This window comes from Peromyscus californicus, unplaced genomic scaffold (genome assembly GCF_007827085.1).
Source record: "Peromyscus californicus insignis strain IS unplaced genomic scaffold, ASM782708v3 Scaffold_16__1_contigs__length_79575227, whole genome shotgun sequence".
Classification (NCBI taxonomy): Eukaryota; Metazoa; Chordata; class Mammalia; order Rodentia; family Cricetidae; genus Peromyscus; species Peromyscus californicus.
In genome coordinates, this window is record NW_026294458.1 from 71,284,586 (window position 1) to 71,302,642 (window position 18,057).

Genomic DNA, 18,057 nt, shown 5'->3' on the forward strand with positions numbered 1-18,057 from the left:
CATTTAAACTCAAGTGATACCATACAAAAAAGAACTCGGTACCCTAACGCTAAGCCAGTTTAGGAATTTTTTTTGCTTAACTTAGCATCCTGTGGTTTTAAAATCACATTTACTTATTTTTAGGGTTATGTGCATGAGAGGAAAATGAGTTCTTCCATCACTTGGGTGCCAGGGATCAAACCGAGGCCATCAAGGTTGGCAGAAAGTGTCTTCACTGGCTCAGTCATCTTCCTTGCCCTTAATGTAATTTTAGGAAAAAATAACTTTCAGACTAAATCAGTGGTTCTCAACCTGTGGGTCACAATCCCTTTGGGGGTCCCTTATCAGATAATTATGATTCCTAACAGCCAAGTTACAGTTATGAAGTAGCAATGAAACAATTTTATGGTTGGGGGTCACCACAGCATGAGGAAGGTTGAGCGCTGCTGCTGTAAATAAATCCCTGACTCTGGACAACTCACTTGTATGTCAGTGCTTTTCACTACTATTATAGCCTCAGTTTGGCTTCCAATGTAGCAAAAAGTTCAGTGTACCTCTTGGGCTATTGAAGATGGTACAGGAAACAGGCAAAGCTTACAAGTAATGTTACACTGTACCTAGTCTATAAAAAGCTTTCTGGTTCCATACATTAACCTTGACCTCACTTTACATCTTGGAAATTTTAATGGGATGACTATAAACAACATACTCAACATTCTAAATAAGTAATGCCCAGGCAATCAGGTAATTTGTAGTATAATATTGGGAATCCAATTATTTCCCCTAGCAAATCTCTCTTTACAAATTAATTACGGCAACATTACCACAAACCCAATGGGGAAAAAGATCTTTCTTAGTTTAACATTAAGACCACTAATCTTTACCTTATGATCAAAATATTAAGTCAGAAGAATAAAACTCGTGTTGGCAAATACTACGTCTTTTTTCTTATCAAAGAAGTCTAACTTAGACTCTAATACATCATCAACAGCTCAAACTTCAATGGTTAACATCCTTTTCCACCTTAATGCAGTGTATGAAGAATAGCACACATTAAAGTTTGTTACGAAAATAGAGTTTATTAAAAACATCCCTATTGTTTGAGGAGCTTTCACCGTTACCTTGTCTTAAATTAAAAAAAAAAAATAGAGAGCACTTCTAATTAGGATTTGTAAACTTTTAAAAGTCAAAACTTTTAAAAAGTTACAGCAAAAAAGGGTAATATATCTTCAGTATTTTTTGTTATTTTGTGGCTATTTTTAAATAGAAGGGAAGCAATCAAATTGCTTACAGACCCCACCAACTACTGTGAGGTGATGTAGCAGGAGCAAATATTATACAGCATCTGTACACCTCAGCTCTACACCCAAGTGTCCTGTCAGAGTCTGTCAAATCCAGTCTCTAGCGAGGAGCCTCTGCTGCTGAGCCAGAATCCTTCTCAGGTTCAACGGATGAGGTAGCCTCAGCAGGTGACTCTTCAGGTTTTACCACTGTGGCCATGGCCTCCCCCTGATCAAGTTCAGAAACAGTGTCTACGTTTCCCGCTTGGCTAAGGGGAGGTTCACTGGCTTTGCTACCACCTGCCCTGTCTGGGAGCTCGTGCTTCTCCTTCCGATTCTCTTCCTTCTCTCTACGGGACTCTCTATCTCTAGAATCCCTGTCTCTGTCCCGATGCCCACTAGAGCGTCTGTTTCTCTCTTCCAAGTCTCTGTGTCTGTCCCGGTCAGGGCTCCTTCTCCCCCACTCTCTCCTTTCACGGTTACTATTATCTCTATCATCGTTACGGTTCCCATACCGTTCCCGGTCATTTTCCACCCTATTTCCAAAAGATCTTCTTCCAAACCTTTCTTGGTCTCTACCTGAATTGAACTGCTGTCTGCTATCATTTCTAAACTGCTGTGGCTGCTGCTGAGCTGGCGCTGGCTGCTGGGATGGTGGTGGCTGCTGTGGCTGTGACTGTTGTGGTGGTGGCTGCTGCGGCTGCTGCTGCTGCTGCTGCTGTGGTTGTTGCTGCCTTCCATCTCTGTCTTCTGGTCCTCCTGGGCCTGGCCCTGGGCCCCCAAGCCCTGGCATTCCACCAGGCCTAACGAAGGGGCCATGTGGTGGAAAGGGCCCTTTCATTCCATGAGGTGGGGGCATAGCAAAGCCCCCTGGTCCTGGAGGCGGACCTCTGTGCATCATGTGAGGTGGCATGGGGCGAGGTGGCATCATAGGAAACCGCTGCAAGTGAGGTGGAGGCATCCCTGGGGGGCGCTGGAGTGGGATCAGGCCAGGTCTGGCACCAAGAAGACCAGTAGATGGTGCCTGGAGCCCAATTACAGGACCAGGTGCAACTCCTTGAGTACCTGAAGATAACACAAAGGAAAATGTAAATGTCTATTTTTAGTTGTCTCCTATGGAGTTGTTAAAAAAAAAATACAATTCAGCTCTGAATCAGTTTCACTCTGAATTCATGCTGAACTAAGGCCACATTAGCCAGTGACAACCCAGGTAAGCAATGGTAGATTCATTGTTTAGTTACCCAATACAGGCAGAGGCCAAAAAACTCTGCAAGAGGAATTGTACACTGCAGTTCTCATCAGTCTTCTTCTCTAGCAGCCTCCCTCAGAAGCTGTTACCAACACTCAGGACATAAAGGCATGTATTTACTGTTGGCCGTCAAGACAGCAGGATGTGTTCTCAAAGTTTACAATCGGATCCCATGTCCTAATGTGCCTACTCTGAAGAAGAGAGGCCAAGGGCTCAAAGCATCTAGTCAAGATTTCATGTTCTACTACTTCCTGTGGCTATTATACAGTGTTCATCATTGTTCCAGGATCTATGATGAAGACCCACCCCCCACACACACATACAAAGCTTCTTTTTCATTTTTTTCTAAGCATTGTTCAAAGTGTCATCTGGTAGGTCACCATGAGGGCTGGACCCTGTGGAATCCATCCTCAACCACACACCTTCTACTCTTCCCCCACAGGCAGTAAGACTGGCCAAGCTGGCGCTCTTTAAAGTCCTGCTCATTGTCTTTGTTTCTGGTGTGCAGGAGAGCCTGCTCCTTCTGGCCCAAGAATCATGTTAAGTTCAACCCAGCATGTACAGCAGCAGGGAAAAATAAGGATTTGTTTTAGTCCTGAAAAGCAGGTATCACATCTATTTCTTTCCAAATACAAAGAGCAAAAGTCACTATGATAAAAAGCTATTCTGATAACAGAAAACGCTCCAGATAGTAACAAGTAATGCAGTAGCGGGTAATAAGTCACATCATTTGCCCATGTACACAGAAAAATCTTTGAGAAAGTCCTCCAAGTACACAAAGGTGAACATTAGTCAGGAGTTACTTTTAATTTTAGGGTGTGTGTGTGTGTTTCAAGACAGGGTTTCTCTGTGTAGCCCTGGCTGTCCTCAAACTCACAGAGATCCACCTGCCTCTGCCTCCCAAGTGCTAGAATTAAAGGTGGTGCACCACCACTGCTTGGAGTTACTTTCCATACACACTTAAGTGTTCCAAAATGAGGAGAGTAGTACCTGTCACTTAAAATATGACAGAGTTCAGTGCCTACTGAGGTAACTTGGACACCATTATTCCACACATTTTGTTTAGTAAGGTGATATTCTAGGACTAAGCAGAACATTTTAAATCCATGTTCTTCCATTATCAATTATGCTTTAAAGTCAACTTTAGTAGCTGAGAATTTAAAGCCAATGAAACTCCCAATGTAAGGTTGTAAGTTGAGAAGCCCTATGAAATGGGTAAATGTGGCAAGGACTTTCTGAATGTTACCAGAAAACCCTAGACAATAAAAATACTACAGACTATCAGCTAGACCAAGACCAAAATACTCAAGTAGCAAACCCAGTCAGTGCTTTCTGTGCACTGAGTTACTAGAAGAGTTTGTTCTCAGGACTAAGAGAACTGATGTGTAGTTAGGTGGGTGTGTTATCTTCCAGTGCTCATCTGTAGGCTCATGGGAACCATCTCAAAACGCTCGAAGAACTCAGACAAGCCTGAGAAATCAAAAGTCAGCCTCAGGCCAGGCAACGGGGAGTCCTTAACAGCCAAACTGACTACGGATGGAGGATGCAAGGCCAACTCCACATCACAGAGGATAAAGTGAGAACCTTTATTAAACATACTCCAGAGTCTCTAGGACTTATTAATCCTTAACAGAGTGGATTTGAAGATGCACAGGGATAAACTGGGTCAATAATCATGTATTTAAACTTCCCATAAAGTACAAAACACACACACACACACACACACACACACACACACACACACACACACACCACCTGCCCATGTGGATGTTTCTATCTGGCATTTGCTCTAAATATCAGACAAATCCTTCTCATATTGTCAACTGGGAAGATGTGTCAGATGGGATGTCCTCTGGGAGTGTGGAGAAGCAGTAACACTTATAGATCACATACACTGCGGGCCTCAGACAATGGATAACCTCAGTTCCCTCCCCCCTTAACTGCAGCTCCTTTTGCTGTTTTTGCAGTAAAAATGCACTACCTCTGTCATAAAGGATATAATTAAATGTATACAGTGAATCCTTTAATAGGCAACACAGGTGATGTTAACTTTTGCTAGGGAATCTTTAGGCTGGCATTACACACCAGTGGAATACAGAAAAGATACATGAAGTAAAAAAAATGAGCTGGCCACAATTAGGTTTATCTAGAGTAAGCTAAGTTTTGTAATTATAATTAAAAAAAAAAACCCAAAAAACTAACACACCAAAACTTTACTATTAACTCATATAAGTTTGAGGATTAAAAAAAAAAAAAAAGTCTTCCTTTAAATTTCAAATGCTACAGATGGTGCAGCCAGGTAACAGTAAGAGAGGGCTAGACTGACAGAATGTGTGGACCTGAACAGCAATCAGAGAAATACAAACCAGTACGGGTAGGGAAAGGTGTGATGGAGGGAGGGGTTAGGAGATTTAAAAACAGCTTAGTACTTCAGTGAGGCAGGGGGCGTACGATTCAAGTGAACTGCAGTAGGATGACCTTGAATGCAGAGAGGAGACCCTAGCTACAGACAAGGCTTCTGAAGCTGAGGAGGGCAAGGCAATACAGGGGTCTTGAATGCCACGATAAAGAATCTGGTCTTTCCCTAATTAGGGGAGGAAACCAGAGTGGGATCCTGAGCAGATGAATGATCCTGTTTTGAAAGAACTTTCTGCTAAGTGGTGTACAGAAAGCAAAGAGGGTCGGACTGTTAGGTTCTTACCCCCAAGAATCAACAGAAGGGTGAACTGTAAGACAGGAATTAGTGTAGGAGACACTGAGGACAGCCAGTGGGCAAGACTGAGTTCTGGGATTCAGAAACTCAGATCACTGTGTGGATAAAGGGGCCAATGCAAGATCAAGAATGCAACAGTAACTCTTTTAGGAGATGAATGAGATTTGTCCTTTTTAACAGAGCCCTTGGACAACCTTGCTAGATGTGTGTAAGCAGCAAATCACGTACACACACAGTGCTCAGCAGAGCAGAGTCACAGCACTAATACTGGCCAATACTAAACAAAAAAAAAGCTCAGACCTGGGGAACTAACACATCACATACACTTAGGAATTTCTAGGAAAACAAGGTTTGGGAGCAGGCTGGGGGGAAAACAATCCAAATGCCTGCCTGTAATCCCAGAACTCCGAATGTGGAGGCAGAAGGATGATGGGTGCCAGGCTAGCCAGGGTTATAGAGCAAGTCCGGGGTGAGGTGGTGGTGAGGGAGACAACAAAACAAAAACAGTTACACTTAAGTTTAACTAAAAAAATAACCGAATTGGCCCATTTCCTAATGATCCCCAAAATGGCTGCTTCACAATTAAATTACAAAGAGACACAGCCATGGCAGAAGAGATCTATGAGAAGGGTCAGGGAGGGATGTCAAGAGGTGCTCTGACACCAACGTGAAAAGGATAAACACAAGGGCTTTCAGCTGAGGCCCACTGAGGGCACGAAACTTAAGAAACATAAATGATCTTTAAAGAACAGCAGGGATCTCCTGTGTGCGAGCGAGTAAGCGAGGCGAGGGCGAGAAGCACAAGCGCAGAAGCAAAGACTCTGCCCTCCGTCTCTCCTGGCCCGCCTGGCCTGCCTTCCACTCTGCTGCAGCCACTGCCTCTAGTGGGAAACGGAGGCTTCATCACTAGTAACTTCCCCTCAATTCAAATCCCAACTATCCTGCCCACGCTCCTCTTGGAGAAGTCCTCAACAATCTCCTTCCTCTTAGTCCCCAATTTCCTCTCATCAGAGCCATGGAAATTTCCCAACACCAGTTTGATATTTTTAAAATATCAAGCATGTGGCACACTGTGATTGATCACAGGGCCTTACACTGAGCTACGCCTTCACCCCAGTATCCATTTGAAATCTGGGTCTAAGCATGGCTGCCAGTCCCTCCAACCCCAAGCCCCTTAAGAAATTTCTTAACTACAGAACACGTTTCCCTCTGACCTCCCATTTTCCCAGTCAATTCCCACTCCCACATCCAGGGTATCTATTTCATGGGTTAATGTCCCTCCTCAGTTTACTTAGAGCTGGTTTGCTTTATGATAACTTTCCCACATCCTATAATGTGCTCATATAGGAATTTCAAGCCAATGGTTCTTGCACATTCAGAATACCTTCATTATCCTTAGAAGAAAGCCTGTTCTATTAATCAACTCCCTCTCTCCCAGCCCAGCCCACCCAGCTATTTTTTTATTTCTATGAACTTGCCTGTTTATCAACATTTCAAAAAAAAAAAAAGAAAGAAAAAAGAAAAGAATCATACAATGTCATACAATACGTAGTCCTCTGTGAGTGGCTCCTTCCACTTGGCATTTTTCCAAGGCTCATCCAAGTCGTGTAGCATGAATAAGTACTTATTATCAAATAATCTTCCATTACATGAATACGCCATTTTCTGTTTTATTGTATCTTTTTTTTCTTTGCAAAACCACCTTCTGTTACTTCCCCACGCAACCCGCAAACCTTCAGAAAATACTTGCACCTGTGTTCATTTTCTGCGCGTCTGTGGCCATATCAAAGCCCCTATGCTGGACCCATTCTTCCCTCTCAATTAAGCTACTGTATACTATCCTTCCCTTTCCTTGTATTAGGTTCTCCAGAATCACCCACTATTTAGGAATAAAAACAAAGTAACTCCCTTTCTCTGCCATCTTCCTCCAGTATCCACCCCTATGTGTCTCCATGAAGCAACTCTCCCCAGGGATCTAAGAAAAAAAAAATCCCATCTATATCCAATTCTTTACCCCCATTTTCTCCTGTCCCTACATCAGGATCCCAAATCCATCATCCAATGAAACTCTTCCTGAGCCACTTAGAGCTTTCATTTTGTTAAGGTCTGTTGCCAAGACTAAGCAAGCACTTAGTTTCCAAGAGAGCATCATGTTCCATACTCCAGGTTTTCCTCCAATTTAGGATCCTCTTTCTTCTTCTACTTCCCGTGTTTGGGGATTCCAGTCGTGAGCCACCACACCAAGATTTAGGAGTTTTGAGCCAACAAGGGCATTTCAGAGCTCATCTCTTCCCCCTTTGCCCTTGCATGGCCTCCACAGTATTTCCCCATGTTCTAGTCCACGGGCTACATCTTTTCTCTACCCTCTGCTGGGCAGAATAGTACTTGAGTGGCTAAATGCTAGGCTCCCAGTGGAGCAAGGTTACTCTGACTTTAACCCTATCGATTGTAGCCATGAGACCATGGGAGCTTATGTCTTCCTTTGTTTCAGTTTCTCCAGCAACTGATTAATGTACACCAACTGCTTAGAGATCCTGCCAAATACAAACACATGTCCTTTAGCAGTGAGCATCTTATTCTCAACTGTGAAATGTTTTAAGGATTCTAGGGCTATGCCCATTTACCAACTCTCGTTTCTGTAACTCTACAGGCCTCTATGACATTACATATTCTCCTTATCTAATGGCATATTGAGTGTATCTCTCTAGAATTTATCCAGTGTACTTGGCATTTGCACCTGGACATCAAAACTAACATATTGAGCACTTAAATGTGGCCACCACACTCCACAATGGCCAGCACCCCTGAAGATTTGTACATCTCAGGAACGACTAAGTCACTGCGCCAACTGCTCATGTACATGTGACAAATGTATACATCTGATGCTTTTCACCGCACATACTTAAGAGTGGGGCAGTCCTCAAGGGCCTACCTTCAAAAAAATGCATTCAGATCTCAAACTGCTGTACCATCCAAATGGGGCTGCTGTTCTCTTACCAGCCCTCAGTCTTCCTTAGAAAACAGCCTGTTTTAAAACCTAGCACTACTTTCTTCTGCGTACCCCCGACTTCCAAAATTTCCCCTACATTCATCCTTCAGTCTCTTTGAGATTGCTCTGCTCCAGCTCTACCAGTCTCTTGTGGTTCCTCAAGGTAAAGTTGCTCCTTAGTCCAGGTTCTCTTGTTGGCATGCCTGAAATGCCAAACCTCAGTACTTACGTGGCGTATTTTCCTTTCTCCTGCTACTTCCTCCCAATGCCCACCCTGGTCATCTTATTGATAGTGAACGGCACACTCAGTATCTTCAGTGTCTTCACCCCCCATGCACCTCTACTGTCTTCTCCTCATTGGAGGGGCTCCATGCGTTATATTAGCTTACTTATTATCCAAAGGAACAGACACCAGAGAGACAGCTCGCCCTTTGTTCATGCTGCTACCTTTAGTACCTAAAGGATACTTGGTACAGAGTGGTTCTCAGTAGACATGGACCCATGAGTAACACTGACACTGAATGGTTCTTGCAGAGGCAATGAGCAATCTCATCAAGAAGGTACCTCCTCCGATGACAGCAGAGGCTATGGGTCCCAAAGTGGTGAGAATCTTTTCAGTATAAACCTGGGAGATTCTAAACTTTGAAAAACCACTGCATTTCTTTTTAATTTCTTTTTCTTAATTGAAATAGTCAACAGAATGGTCACTGTAGTATTTTCCATGGGGAGGAGGTTCTTATACACAGGAAAATATCTATCAGCCACTCATTTCTTCTTTATTTGTACTGCTGGGATCCAACCAAGGAACTAGTACACACAAGTCAAGTGTACTGAACTACACCCCCTCCAGCCCACTACCAACAACCCTTAACTTCTCAACCAGTGCCTTCTGATCTGTGGGCAAACACACAAATATGTATGTATTTAATCAATCAATCAATCAATCAACAAAAGGCATTTTCTGTTTTTGATATCCTACCTTCAGAAAACTGACACAACAATACAATCAACATTTGGGTTTCCTGCCCCTACATTCACCACTTCATAATATTTATGAACATTTACTTTGAGAACACTCCCAGGCAATGCTCACAATGAACTATGTTGGAAGCTGGTGAAATCTCAAGGAGCTCGTCAAGAATAAGAGAAAGCACATTCCATTCATTCACTGTTACAAACAGAACCTTACATGTCACCATGAAATCTTTCAGAGAAACTGAAGTCTTTAACAGTATCTAAGGAAGAGGGTATATATACTGAGATGTCTCATCTACTTTTAGCAAAAGGCATACCATATACTGATTCAAGAATTTTAATAAAATCTGATCATCAGCCATCTTTTAAAGATGCTTTGGATTTTTTTTAACAAAATAATATACAATACTTTGTATAGCTAATTAGCCTGCACCATTTATAACTACTTTTAAAAATCATTTGTGTGTTACTTGCTAAGTACTTTATGGTAATCAATAGACACAACTATGACTTAGAATGGAGAGTTCTAGTACTGGCTAGTAAACTTGATACACACAGCTAACTTCTATTATTCACCGTAATTTTCTGTAGACAATTTCATTTTTAGTGTTAGCTACAAGAGTCTTACCTGAAATTCTTCACAGCATTATCTGTGTCTACCAAAACCTATCTAGAGTCCCACGTTTCTGCCCTCCGACTCTACTCAAGATGTCCCTCAGACACAAGCTAAAAGACTCTCTGCAGGCTAGTGAACAACACCGAGGGGACAGTCTCAGGGTACATGGGGACAATGTGCAAGCCCTTGGATGTCCCACTTAGTATTCCCTCAGGTTCCGTTGAAAGTGATTAACATATTGCATTCAGGCATTAATTCTTATCCTAGGCAAATCTGCTGCAGATTAACCATCCTTTGGCACTTTCCACTCCACCCACCAAACAATTAACCATTCCTTTTGGCTATCCACTCCACCCACCAAACAACATTGTATCTATTAAGGGGAAGGTACTGTAAGGAATATTGCAAAGCCATTTTGATGTGACACTAGTGACTAGTGGAACAACACTGCAATGTTTAGAACACCAACTTAGGTACTTTTAAAGCTTTCAAAAGAACTCTTATATAACAATGTCAAGAGGCTTTCTGGTACAACCTTCTAGCTTGTAATTTAACATAATCATACTAAAGTTCAGTATAAAAGTATTAAAATGCACTGTTTTTAAAAACTAGGCACTACGCTTTAAAAAAACAAAAACAAAAAACCCCAAAACCCTCTAATTTTCTTTGAGATTTAATATCATGACTAGTACGCAACTAGCAGATTGGTACTCTAATGCTCTAACTTAAATGCTGTTTAAATTACTAGCTATAAAAATTACAAAGTTCAAGACAGAGATTGAGCAGAGAAATTCAAAGCTAAACCATTGGAAATCAAATACCCATGTTGAAACAACTGCTGAAATGTAGGTAAGATTATTTATCTTCTAGGCACGTTTCTGGGCTCCTAACTTAATGATATACTATAAACTCAAAGGCACTTTAATATAATTTACAAAGCAATTGTGTCTTCAGTTGTTCTTGAGGTGCCCTAGTCGGAGATCAACTCAAATGCCTGCTGCAGCTATGTAGACTAAAGTGTACCAACCCATGGACCAGCAGCAACTCCACTAATAGGCCACACCAAGGTGTGAGTCTTTAAAACCACTTGTGACTTACAGCAAAAAAAGGGTAACCTTCCACTTGTAAGAGTATTCTCAGAAATAAAATTTTATTTATAAGCTTTACCATCTGCAGTAGTGTGACAAAGGCAGGGAGGTGAGAAGGCGACAACCTTTTGGTATCAGTAATTAACAAGCAAGTGCATGTGTCAGGGAGCGGCTTCACTTCCCACAGAGAATGAATTCATTCCACCTGGCAGTTTGTATCTGAAACGTACTCTGGATATCCTTATAACATAGGACAGATAGGTAACACAAACAAACAGGTTTTGTGTACTTTTTTATTGTTTGGAACACCAAAGTAACCCAAACTTTACATTTACATTAACTCTTTAATCAATACGCTGTACATAATATTAGCAATACATATCATACAACGGATTTGAAAGGAAACATAAATGCTCATACAATCAAAAGGATGAACTGAATTGTCACCATCTTCTCGCCTAGAGGACTGACAATTGGAGATGTCATCTTTAGCTTTGACAAAACCACTAGAGGTTTCAGCTACTTTGGCCCATGAGATGCTAAACAGTGTTCTTTAAAATCAAGTAATAATGAGTAATTGTATGTCTAGTCATTTATATTTTCAAATGATCAGTATTATTGAAAGAATCAAAATATTTTTAAAAATATGATGGAAGCTTATGTCCTTCCAAATTCAGTTGGCTTGTGTGTGTGTGTGTGTGTGTGTGTGTGTGTGTGTGTGTAGGGGGGGGCACCACAGCTCAGCTCTAGAAGCAGGAAGTTACCTACAAACTAACACCCAAACTCAAGTCTGATGACAGAAAAAAGTCAGTAGCACCAAGGCACCCCACTGCCTTTCCCATTACAATTAGTCCTCAATGTGAAATTCTGATCTGCTTAACATGTGACAGGCTTCTGCTGCTTCAAAAATACTGGTGCACATTGGAAATAATGCGTCAGTGATACATTCCAAGAAAATTATTCAGTATCTACTATGGAAAGACCTTCAATACCAAGTTGTGTTATTAAGTAAAATGCTGTTATGATTTAACATTATTTTCTGAGTAAGTCAAATAATGGAACTTGTTTGCTGGTGATCTGGTCTCACCCTCCTTAAAATGCACAAGCAACTATACAAAGACAGTTGTTCCAAAAAGCTTGCTTTCTACCTGAGGGCGAACAAGCGCTTACAGTGAGTCAGAGCCCAGCAGTGTCAGCACAGACCATGGAGTACAAACAGGCTTTTCTAGATGTCCTAAACACATCCATGGCACTTCTTACCTGTGACAGCACCCACTGTTCACTAAAGGCCTCCCAGGTGGCAGTTCTGTATGTTAGCCACTGAGCACCACCATACCCTGGCGGGTCGATGCCATCTGTGTCCCCTTACAGATGAAGAAATGGGACTTCAGCATTAGCCTCTAGGTTTAAGGTGCTCTGGTCAACACAGCATCTCCTTCTACAGACTCATAGAAAACATTAGAGCCACCAAGAAGAGAGGGAGCACCTAGCCTCTGTGCTCCCACAGGAAGACTAACAACCCCAGCTCCGGGTCCACTGTGATACCGTAGTGGGATTCTTGCGTTCCTCAATCAAAGTGGTGGAACTGTGATTCTTTTGAATAAATTCTCCTTTATTTGCACACACACACAAACAAAACAACAACAACAAAAAAGAAAAACACCTCACTTCAAAAAAGCTCACCCCTCTCAGGCAGACAGAAGTATGGGTGAGCACTTATTGAAATTTACTGGTTACAGGTCTGTCCAAGGAATACTGCAGAGACCGGACTCCTTTTGAGTTCTGTGACAGGTGACAGTGTGAGATGGTAACTAAGGGCAGGAGAAGAATGCTGGAATGTGGGGATGGAGGGAAGAAATAGTACCACCATGCCAGAAGCCTTGGAATGAGCACAATGGCACTTCAGGGGAGAAACCCATCCACCTCCTCAGAGGGCTTGCTTTACTACAATGCAAAACTCAGGTCAAGAATATTTTCATAATATTGTTGTAATAATAAGAAAACCAAAACTCATTTCTCTGAAAGGTCAAGATTTATGTGACCATCTTTTTTCAAGATTTCTTTCTTAGAGACAGGGGCTTGCTACGTAGCTCAGGCTGGCTTCCAACTCCAGCTCCTTGGACCTCAGCCTCCCGAGTTCTGGGAATACAGTGCCACAAGGCCCAGCATGTTTCCAGATGTCTGACTGAAGTCACACCCAAGATTTTCCTTCTGTCAACTGGAACTAGACTATTCCATGTTAGTTTAAAGTATTTTAATAAAATACCTTTCATTTTTATCTTGTATCAAATTGTAAACCTTCCAGGATTTGAAGAACCTTCCATTTTCAAATTTTGCTTTAAAAGGTATAGACAGAGATAACCAAGAGTGAAGAGCCCAGCATTAAAAGTCACTCCTTTACCCATCCCACCTCACTGGAATCAATGACCTCTCCTGACCTTCCATCCTGTGACAGGAAGGACACACAGAAAGGTGTATAAGGTAATAAGTATGTTGGAGTAAGAGTCGGTGTTTAACAGTGCTGTGCATGCCAAACCACTTTTTAAAGTTTATCAACTTTTGATTTGTTTCATGTTGGTTGCATAGGTTAAATTGTCTGGTGGTGGTAAGAAATAAAGGGCAGGACCTTCTGGGGTAAATAGATGCAGGTACTCACTCCAAACAGGACTACTTACAAGCAGTGGCTAGCAAACTCTTGGAGATCATGAAATCTTTCTACTCACTCAGTGAAGTTATGAAGTCCAAAGAAAATGGCAAATGCACACAATTTTGTAAGTTTCAGGTAGCCTAACAACTATGGACCTTAGATAAGATTTTGTTCCAAGCCAGAGCTGTGCACAAGTGGAGAGGATGTGGAGGAATGGGCTGATTAGAAAGCTGCATCTGATTCAGATTCTAAGATTCTTGTGCAACTATATTAGAAATACAGAAGAAGCTATAGCCTAGTGAGGTCTGGCAACACTGATTGGTGCCCCTTGTTTCCCAGTCCAATGGTGCTTCCATGTCATCCCCATCCCGTGTAACCTTTGAAGCAACCCTTCATTTAATAAATCATCTCCCCAGGTCTTCCTCTAACAAATAGTCCTTCCTCTGTGTACTAAGGAAATTTAAAGTAAATTCATTATATTCACTAAGGTGTAGCCCTAACTTCACCTTTAAAAGAGACTGGCATTTTTACTATTTATGGGGTACACACACACAAAGTAAAAAACTTCAATCCAGAAGATTTTGGTGTAAAGTGTTCTACCTGAAACCAGTGTCCCACAATTCTACATCTCATGTCAGCAACAGATTCTTTCCTAAAGCAGTAAGATTCTGAAAGCAAATGTACAAACACACATACCTCTGAAAACAAAATGGACTCATATTCAGAAGTAGTAACTTCCCATTAGGAGAATCAAATATTAATTATACTTGGTGATATAAATTCAAATAGGACTTTTTAATTTAAAAGACAGGCTATTATAAAAATGATGTGACGTACTTAATGCAGCTGAAGCCCACTAGAGTACACCCTCGTAAGGGTAACTGCGAAGCCTCTAGGCTGCACCTCCCTTGACTGCAGTGATGAGGCTGTGGGCAGGAGCAGCTCCAGAAGAAAACCCAGGAGCCGGTGAGAACGGGCTCAGCTATCCCTCAACTGTACAACCCTCACACAGAAAACAGTGCCATTCTGTTAGGATTATCATAGGTGATGTACTTGACAGTCTCTATACTAAAAAAAGCTTTCAAAGTCCAGGAGTTTCAGATGGGTAAAGACAGAGAAACATCTATGAGGAACCAGTTGCTACAGCTGGAAGTCTGGAATCATGTTAAGAACATGTAACAATTCCTTTCATAGAAATTACTCTAATCAAATTTCTATATCCAATTAACATGTGCAGATGGAAATGTTTTACTGAAGACAACTAGGCCACAATGCCATCTATAAAGATGTCTCCTGGTAAACAGCAACTGCACAAACCATTTAAGATCAAAGGAACATTGCCTTGGGGATTACTTTGCAAAAATTCACATTATTTTTAAAAAGCCAAACTTGATGGGGAAAAAAAACCAACAATAAAAAAATAATGAACTTACCAAGAAGCGAAACGGGCTGGGTTACAGGAGGGGTGGGCAGATTCGTGGGTGCAGCAGGTGGCACAGCAGAGCCATACATTTTCGCACTGTCACCAGACTCGGCGTTTCCTCTAGCCCCAGACACCACTGTTGGAATGGGATTTCCAATAGATAAGTCTTTTGTAGTGTCTTCACTTATACCAGCGATAGTAGCTAAGGAATATAATTACATTGACATGTAAAGCTGAGTAATTAGTTATGCTCCCGGTCACCCATCTTTAACCAGACTACAGACCCTACCATGTGCTCATTTTCCCTCCTACCCCAACTCCAAGACATCAAGCCAACATACAGGAAAGACATGCTTACAGTTTGGGATGCTTATTGGTGGAGTGTGAGGAGGAGGAATAGATACTGGTGGAGTTATAGGAGGTGGGGGTCCGGGAGGAAGAAAACCTAGAACAAGAAAGACCAGGTCAACTCCTGCTGTATCATTTCATCTCAGAGCCTAAAACAGTATTCTCACTGAGTCCGTGTACCTGGTGGTAAATGCATTGGGTTAAATCCTGGGCGCAGAAACGGTGGTGGAGGAGGAGGAGGAGGAACACCAGGGCCAAAGCCTGGAGGGGGGATCCCTAGGGGAGGTGTGAAAGCAGGTGGCTGGAGAGCACCAACTACAGGAGGACCTGGCTGATGAGGTGGAACCTGGAAAGACAAACACAAGACACATCTAGCGGCCCTCAAATACAGTGTAGTGCATCAAGAAAATAAAAGCAGGTGCTTTGAAAATTTTATTATACCACTACGTTTATTAGATTAAAAAGATGATAGGTAACCTGTGACTACCTAAATGCTATAAATCTAAGCTCTGCTTTCTCCTGTAAGATGGCCACTCACACTGTATTTCACTGGCACCCACTGATGTTCTGACAGCATGAAACATTTAAAAATATTCCAAGACTGAATTTTTTAAAAATTGGGAGATATAGGTCTAAGAAAGGATAGCTGGCAATTTATGTAGTAGGCTAAGATCAACAATCCTCCAGTCAAATTGTCTGTACTGGCTATTTAGGCTTTCGAAGCTGGGAACACAAGAAGTTAAACTAAGTATGAGGTTGAATGAGTTCATACACATTCAATGACACTTACCGAACACCTAACAACTGTGAACTGTAGTTTAAAAATTATCAGTAAGCCAGGTACAGTGGCTCATGTAGCCCTAGCACTTGGGAAACTGAGGCAAAGCAATGCAAGTCTGAGAGCAGCCCGGGCTCCATGGCAAGACCATGTCTTGAAAAACCAAGCAACCAACTAACCAACAACAACAACAACAAACAAACAGAAAAAAAAGAAAAGAAAAAAGGAAATGATTCCTTTTCACAAAGCAGCTGGGACTCGGGTATGTGTATCTGAGTTCAGAACAGAATAACTCCCTGAAGACAGCCTAATAAAAAGCAAAAATAACATAAATTACTTGTGGTTTTGGGGTTTCATATCTAAGACATTATAAGTCAGGGCACTGAGTAATTCACATACTTGTGAAACAATCTAAATTTATTCTGGTTTTATTAACATTTATGAAAAAAAGTGGGAGTTCAAAAATAGATGCAATATACCAAAATATGAAAAACTAGTACGGCCACTGATTCATTTTTTAGACAGAACAGGAAGATTTAAAAAGCAATCTTTCAGACCCTTAAAGGTTTCAATCATGCCCTCGATATTCCTACCTGTGGAGGTGGCACTGTTATGGGCGCAGGAACAGGAATAGGAGGGACGGGTACAGGCAAAGGTTTAGGTACGGGTGACACTGGTTCTGTGTGGGAGGCTTCTGCTCCTCCATTTTGGGCAACTTCATTTTCAGGCTTCTTGGTGATTCCTTTCCAATCTATGAATTACAGAAATACAATAAGAAATGTTTACTACTATTTTCATCTACAACTTTAAATACAGCAATGAAAAGTGAAGATTAGGAAATATTAGCTTCATTAAAGAAACTTTATGCTAATTTTTAGCAACTGTTTAAATTAACAAATAGCAACAGAAATCCGTGAGCAGAATGGATGGTTCCAACCAGACATGTCCAGCTCTGACACCTATATGCTCAGTCCCTCCCTAACACTTGAAAGTAATGTAGATACCCTTCCACCTCTTTAGTATCTTCAAGGCAAGTCAAACCATTTTGGATTCTTGGGCTTAACTGATTAGTAACTTTCTGTCTCATCCATGACCTCCTAGGACCCCTCCTCCTTCTTCTTCCCCTGGCGCCCACCGGGCTGGGGAGGCTCATCTGAAGTGTGGAAACATGCACTACACAAAGGGCTAGGGCATCTCAGCAGCACCACATCACTTTCCCTCTTTTGCTTGTCAAGTCAACATTTTTCTTTTTAATAATTTATTTCATTTTATTTTATGTGCATTGGTATGAAGATGTCAGATCTCCTGGAACTGAAGTTACAGACAGTTGTAAGCTGCCATGTGGGTGCTGGGAATTGAACCTAGGTCCTCTGGAAGAGCAGCCAGTGCTCTTAACCACTGAGCCATATCTCTAGCCCAAGTCAACACTCCTTAAACATCCTTTATTCCTACCACAATCTTACCACTAATTCGGCACTCATAACATTCGTATCCACAAACAGCTCAACTTCCTAATACATGTGTGTGTGTCTTCTCTGGATGTTTAAATTTCTCAAAAGAAATTATTATGAAGCATGAATTAAAACATAATATAGAGTTAAATATCACCACAAAGTGGGGTTTTAAACACTCCTATCTTACTGGTACAGCATCTATAATCAAAGAGCCCGAATCCTGAGATGCTTCTGGTGCTGAAAGTGTTCTGGATTTGGGGCATTTCCTGATGCTTGGTCTGTACCAATGATGGGCAATTGGAGACTAAGTAGTCTGTTTCCAGTGCCAAAGTTCTAACTAATGATGAGTCTCAATCAGCATTTTACAAGTGTCTGTATTTCTCCCGCTAACCATGCTGTACAGATAAAGGTCACCGTAACTTCAATTTACAACTTTAAGATCACCCCAAAATTCTTCCTAGTGCAAAGAAGAAACTTACATTGATTTGTCACATGACTATCAACTGTGAAAGAAGTTA

At 41.6% G+C, this 18,057-nt stretch overlaps 1 protein-coding gene across 4 annotated transcripts in view; it reads right to left on the bottom strand.

The window, feature by feature from the left end:
• Positions 1-1,038: 1,038 nt before the first annotated feature.
• Positions 1,039-18,057, bottom strand: part of Scaf4 (SR-related CTD associated factor 4) — a 61,628-nt gene continuing 44,609 nt past the window's right edge. For 2 of the 4 annotated variants that reach the window (XM_052741108.1, XM_052741107.1), the window contains exons 16-20: positions 16,679-16,836; positions 15,488-15,653; positions 15,318-15,404; positions 14,970-15,095; positions 1,039-2,324 (exon numbers count right to left, since the gene is read on the bottom strand). In XM_052741108.1, the coding sequence (XP_052597068.1) occupies positions 1,381-2,324; positions 14,970-15,095; positions 15,318-15,404; positions 15,488-15,653; positions 16,679-16,836 (1,481 nt within the window). In that variant the 3' untranslated portion in view covers positions 1,039-1,380. Of the gene's footprint in view, positions 2,325-14,969; positions 15,162-15,317; positions 15,405-15,487; positions 15,654-16,678; positions 16,837-18,057 lie in introns of all 4 variants that reach the window. The other 2 variants (XM_052741106.1, XM_052741105.1) reach the window with 1 other exon arrangement.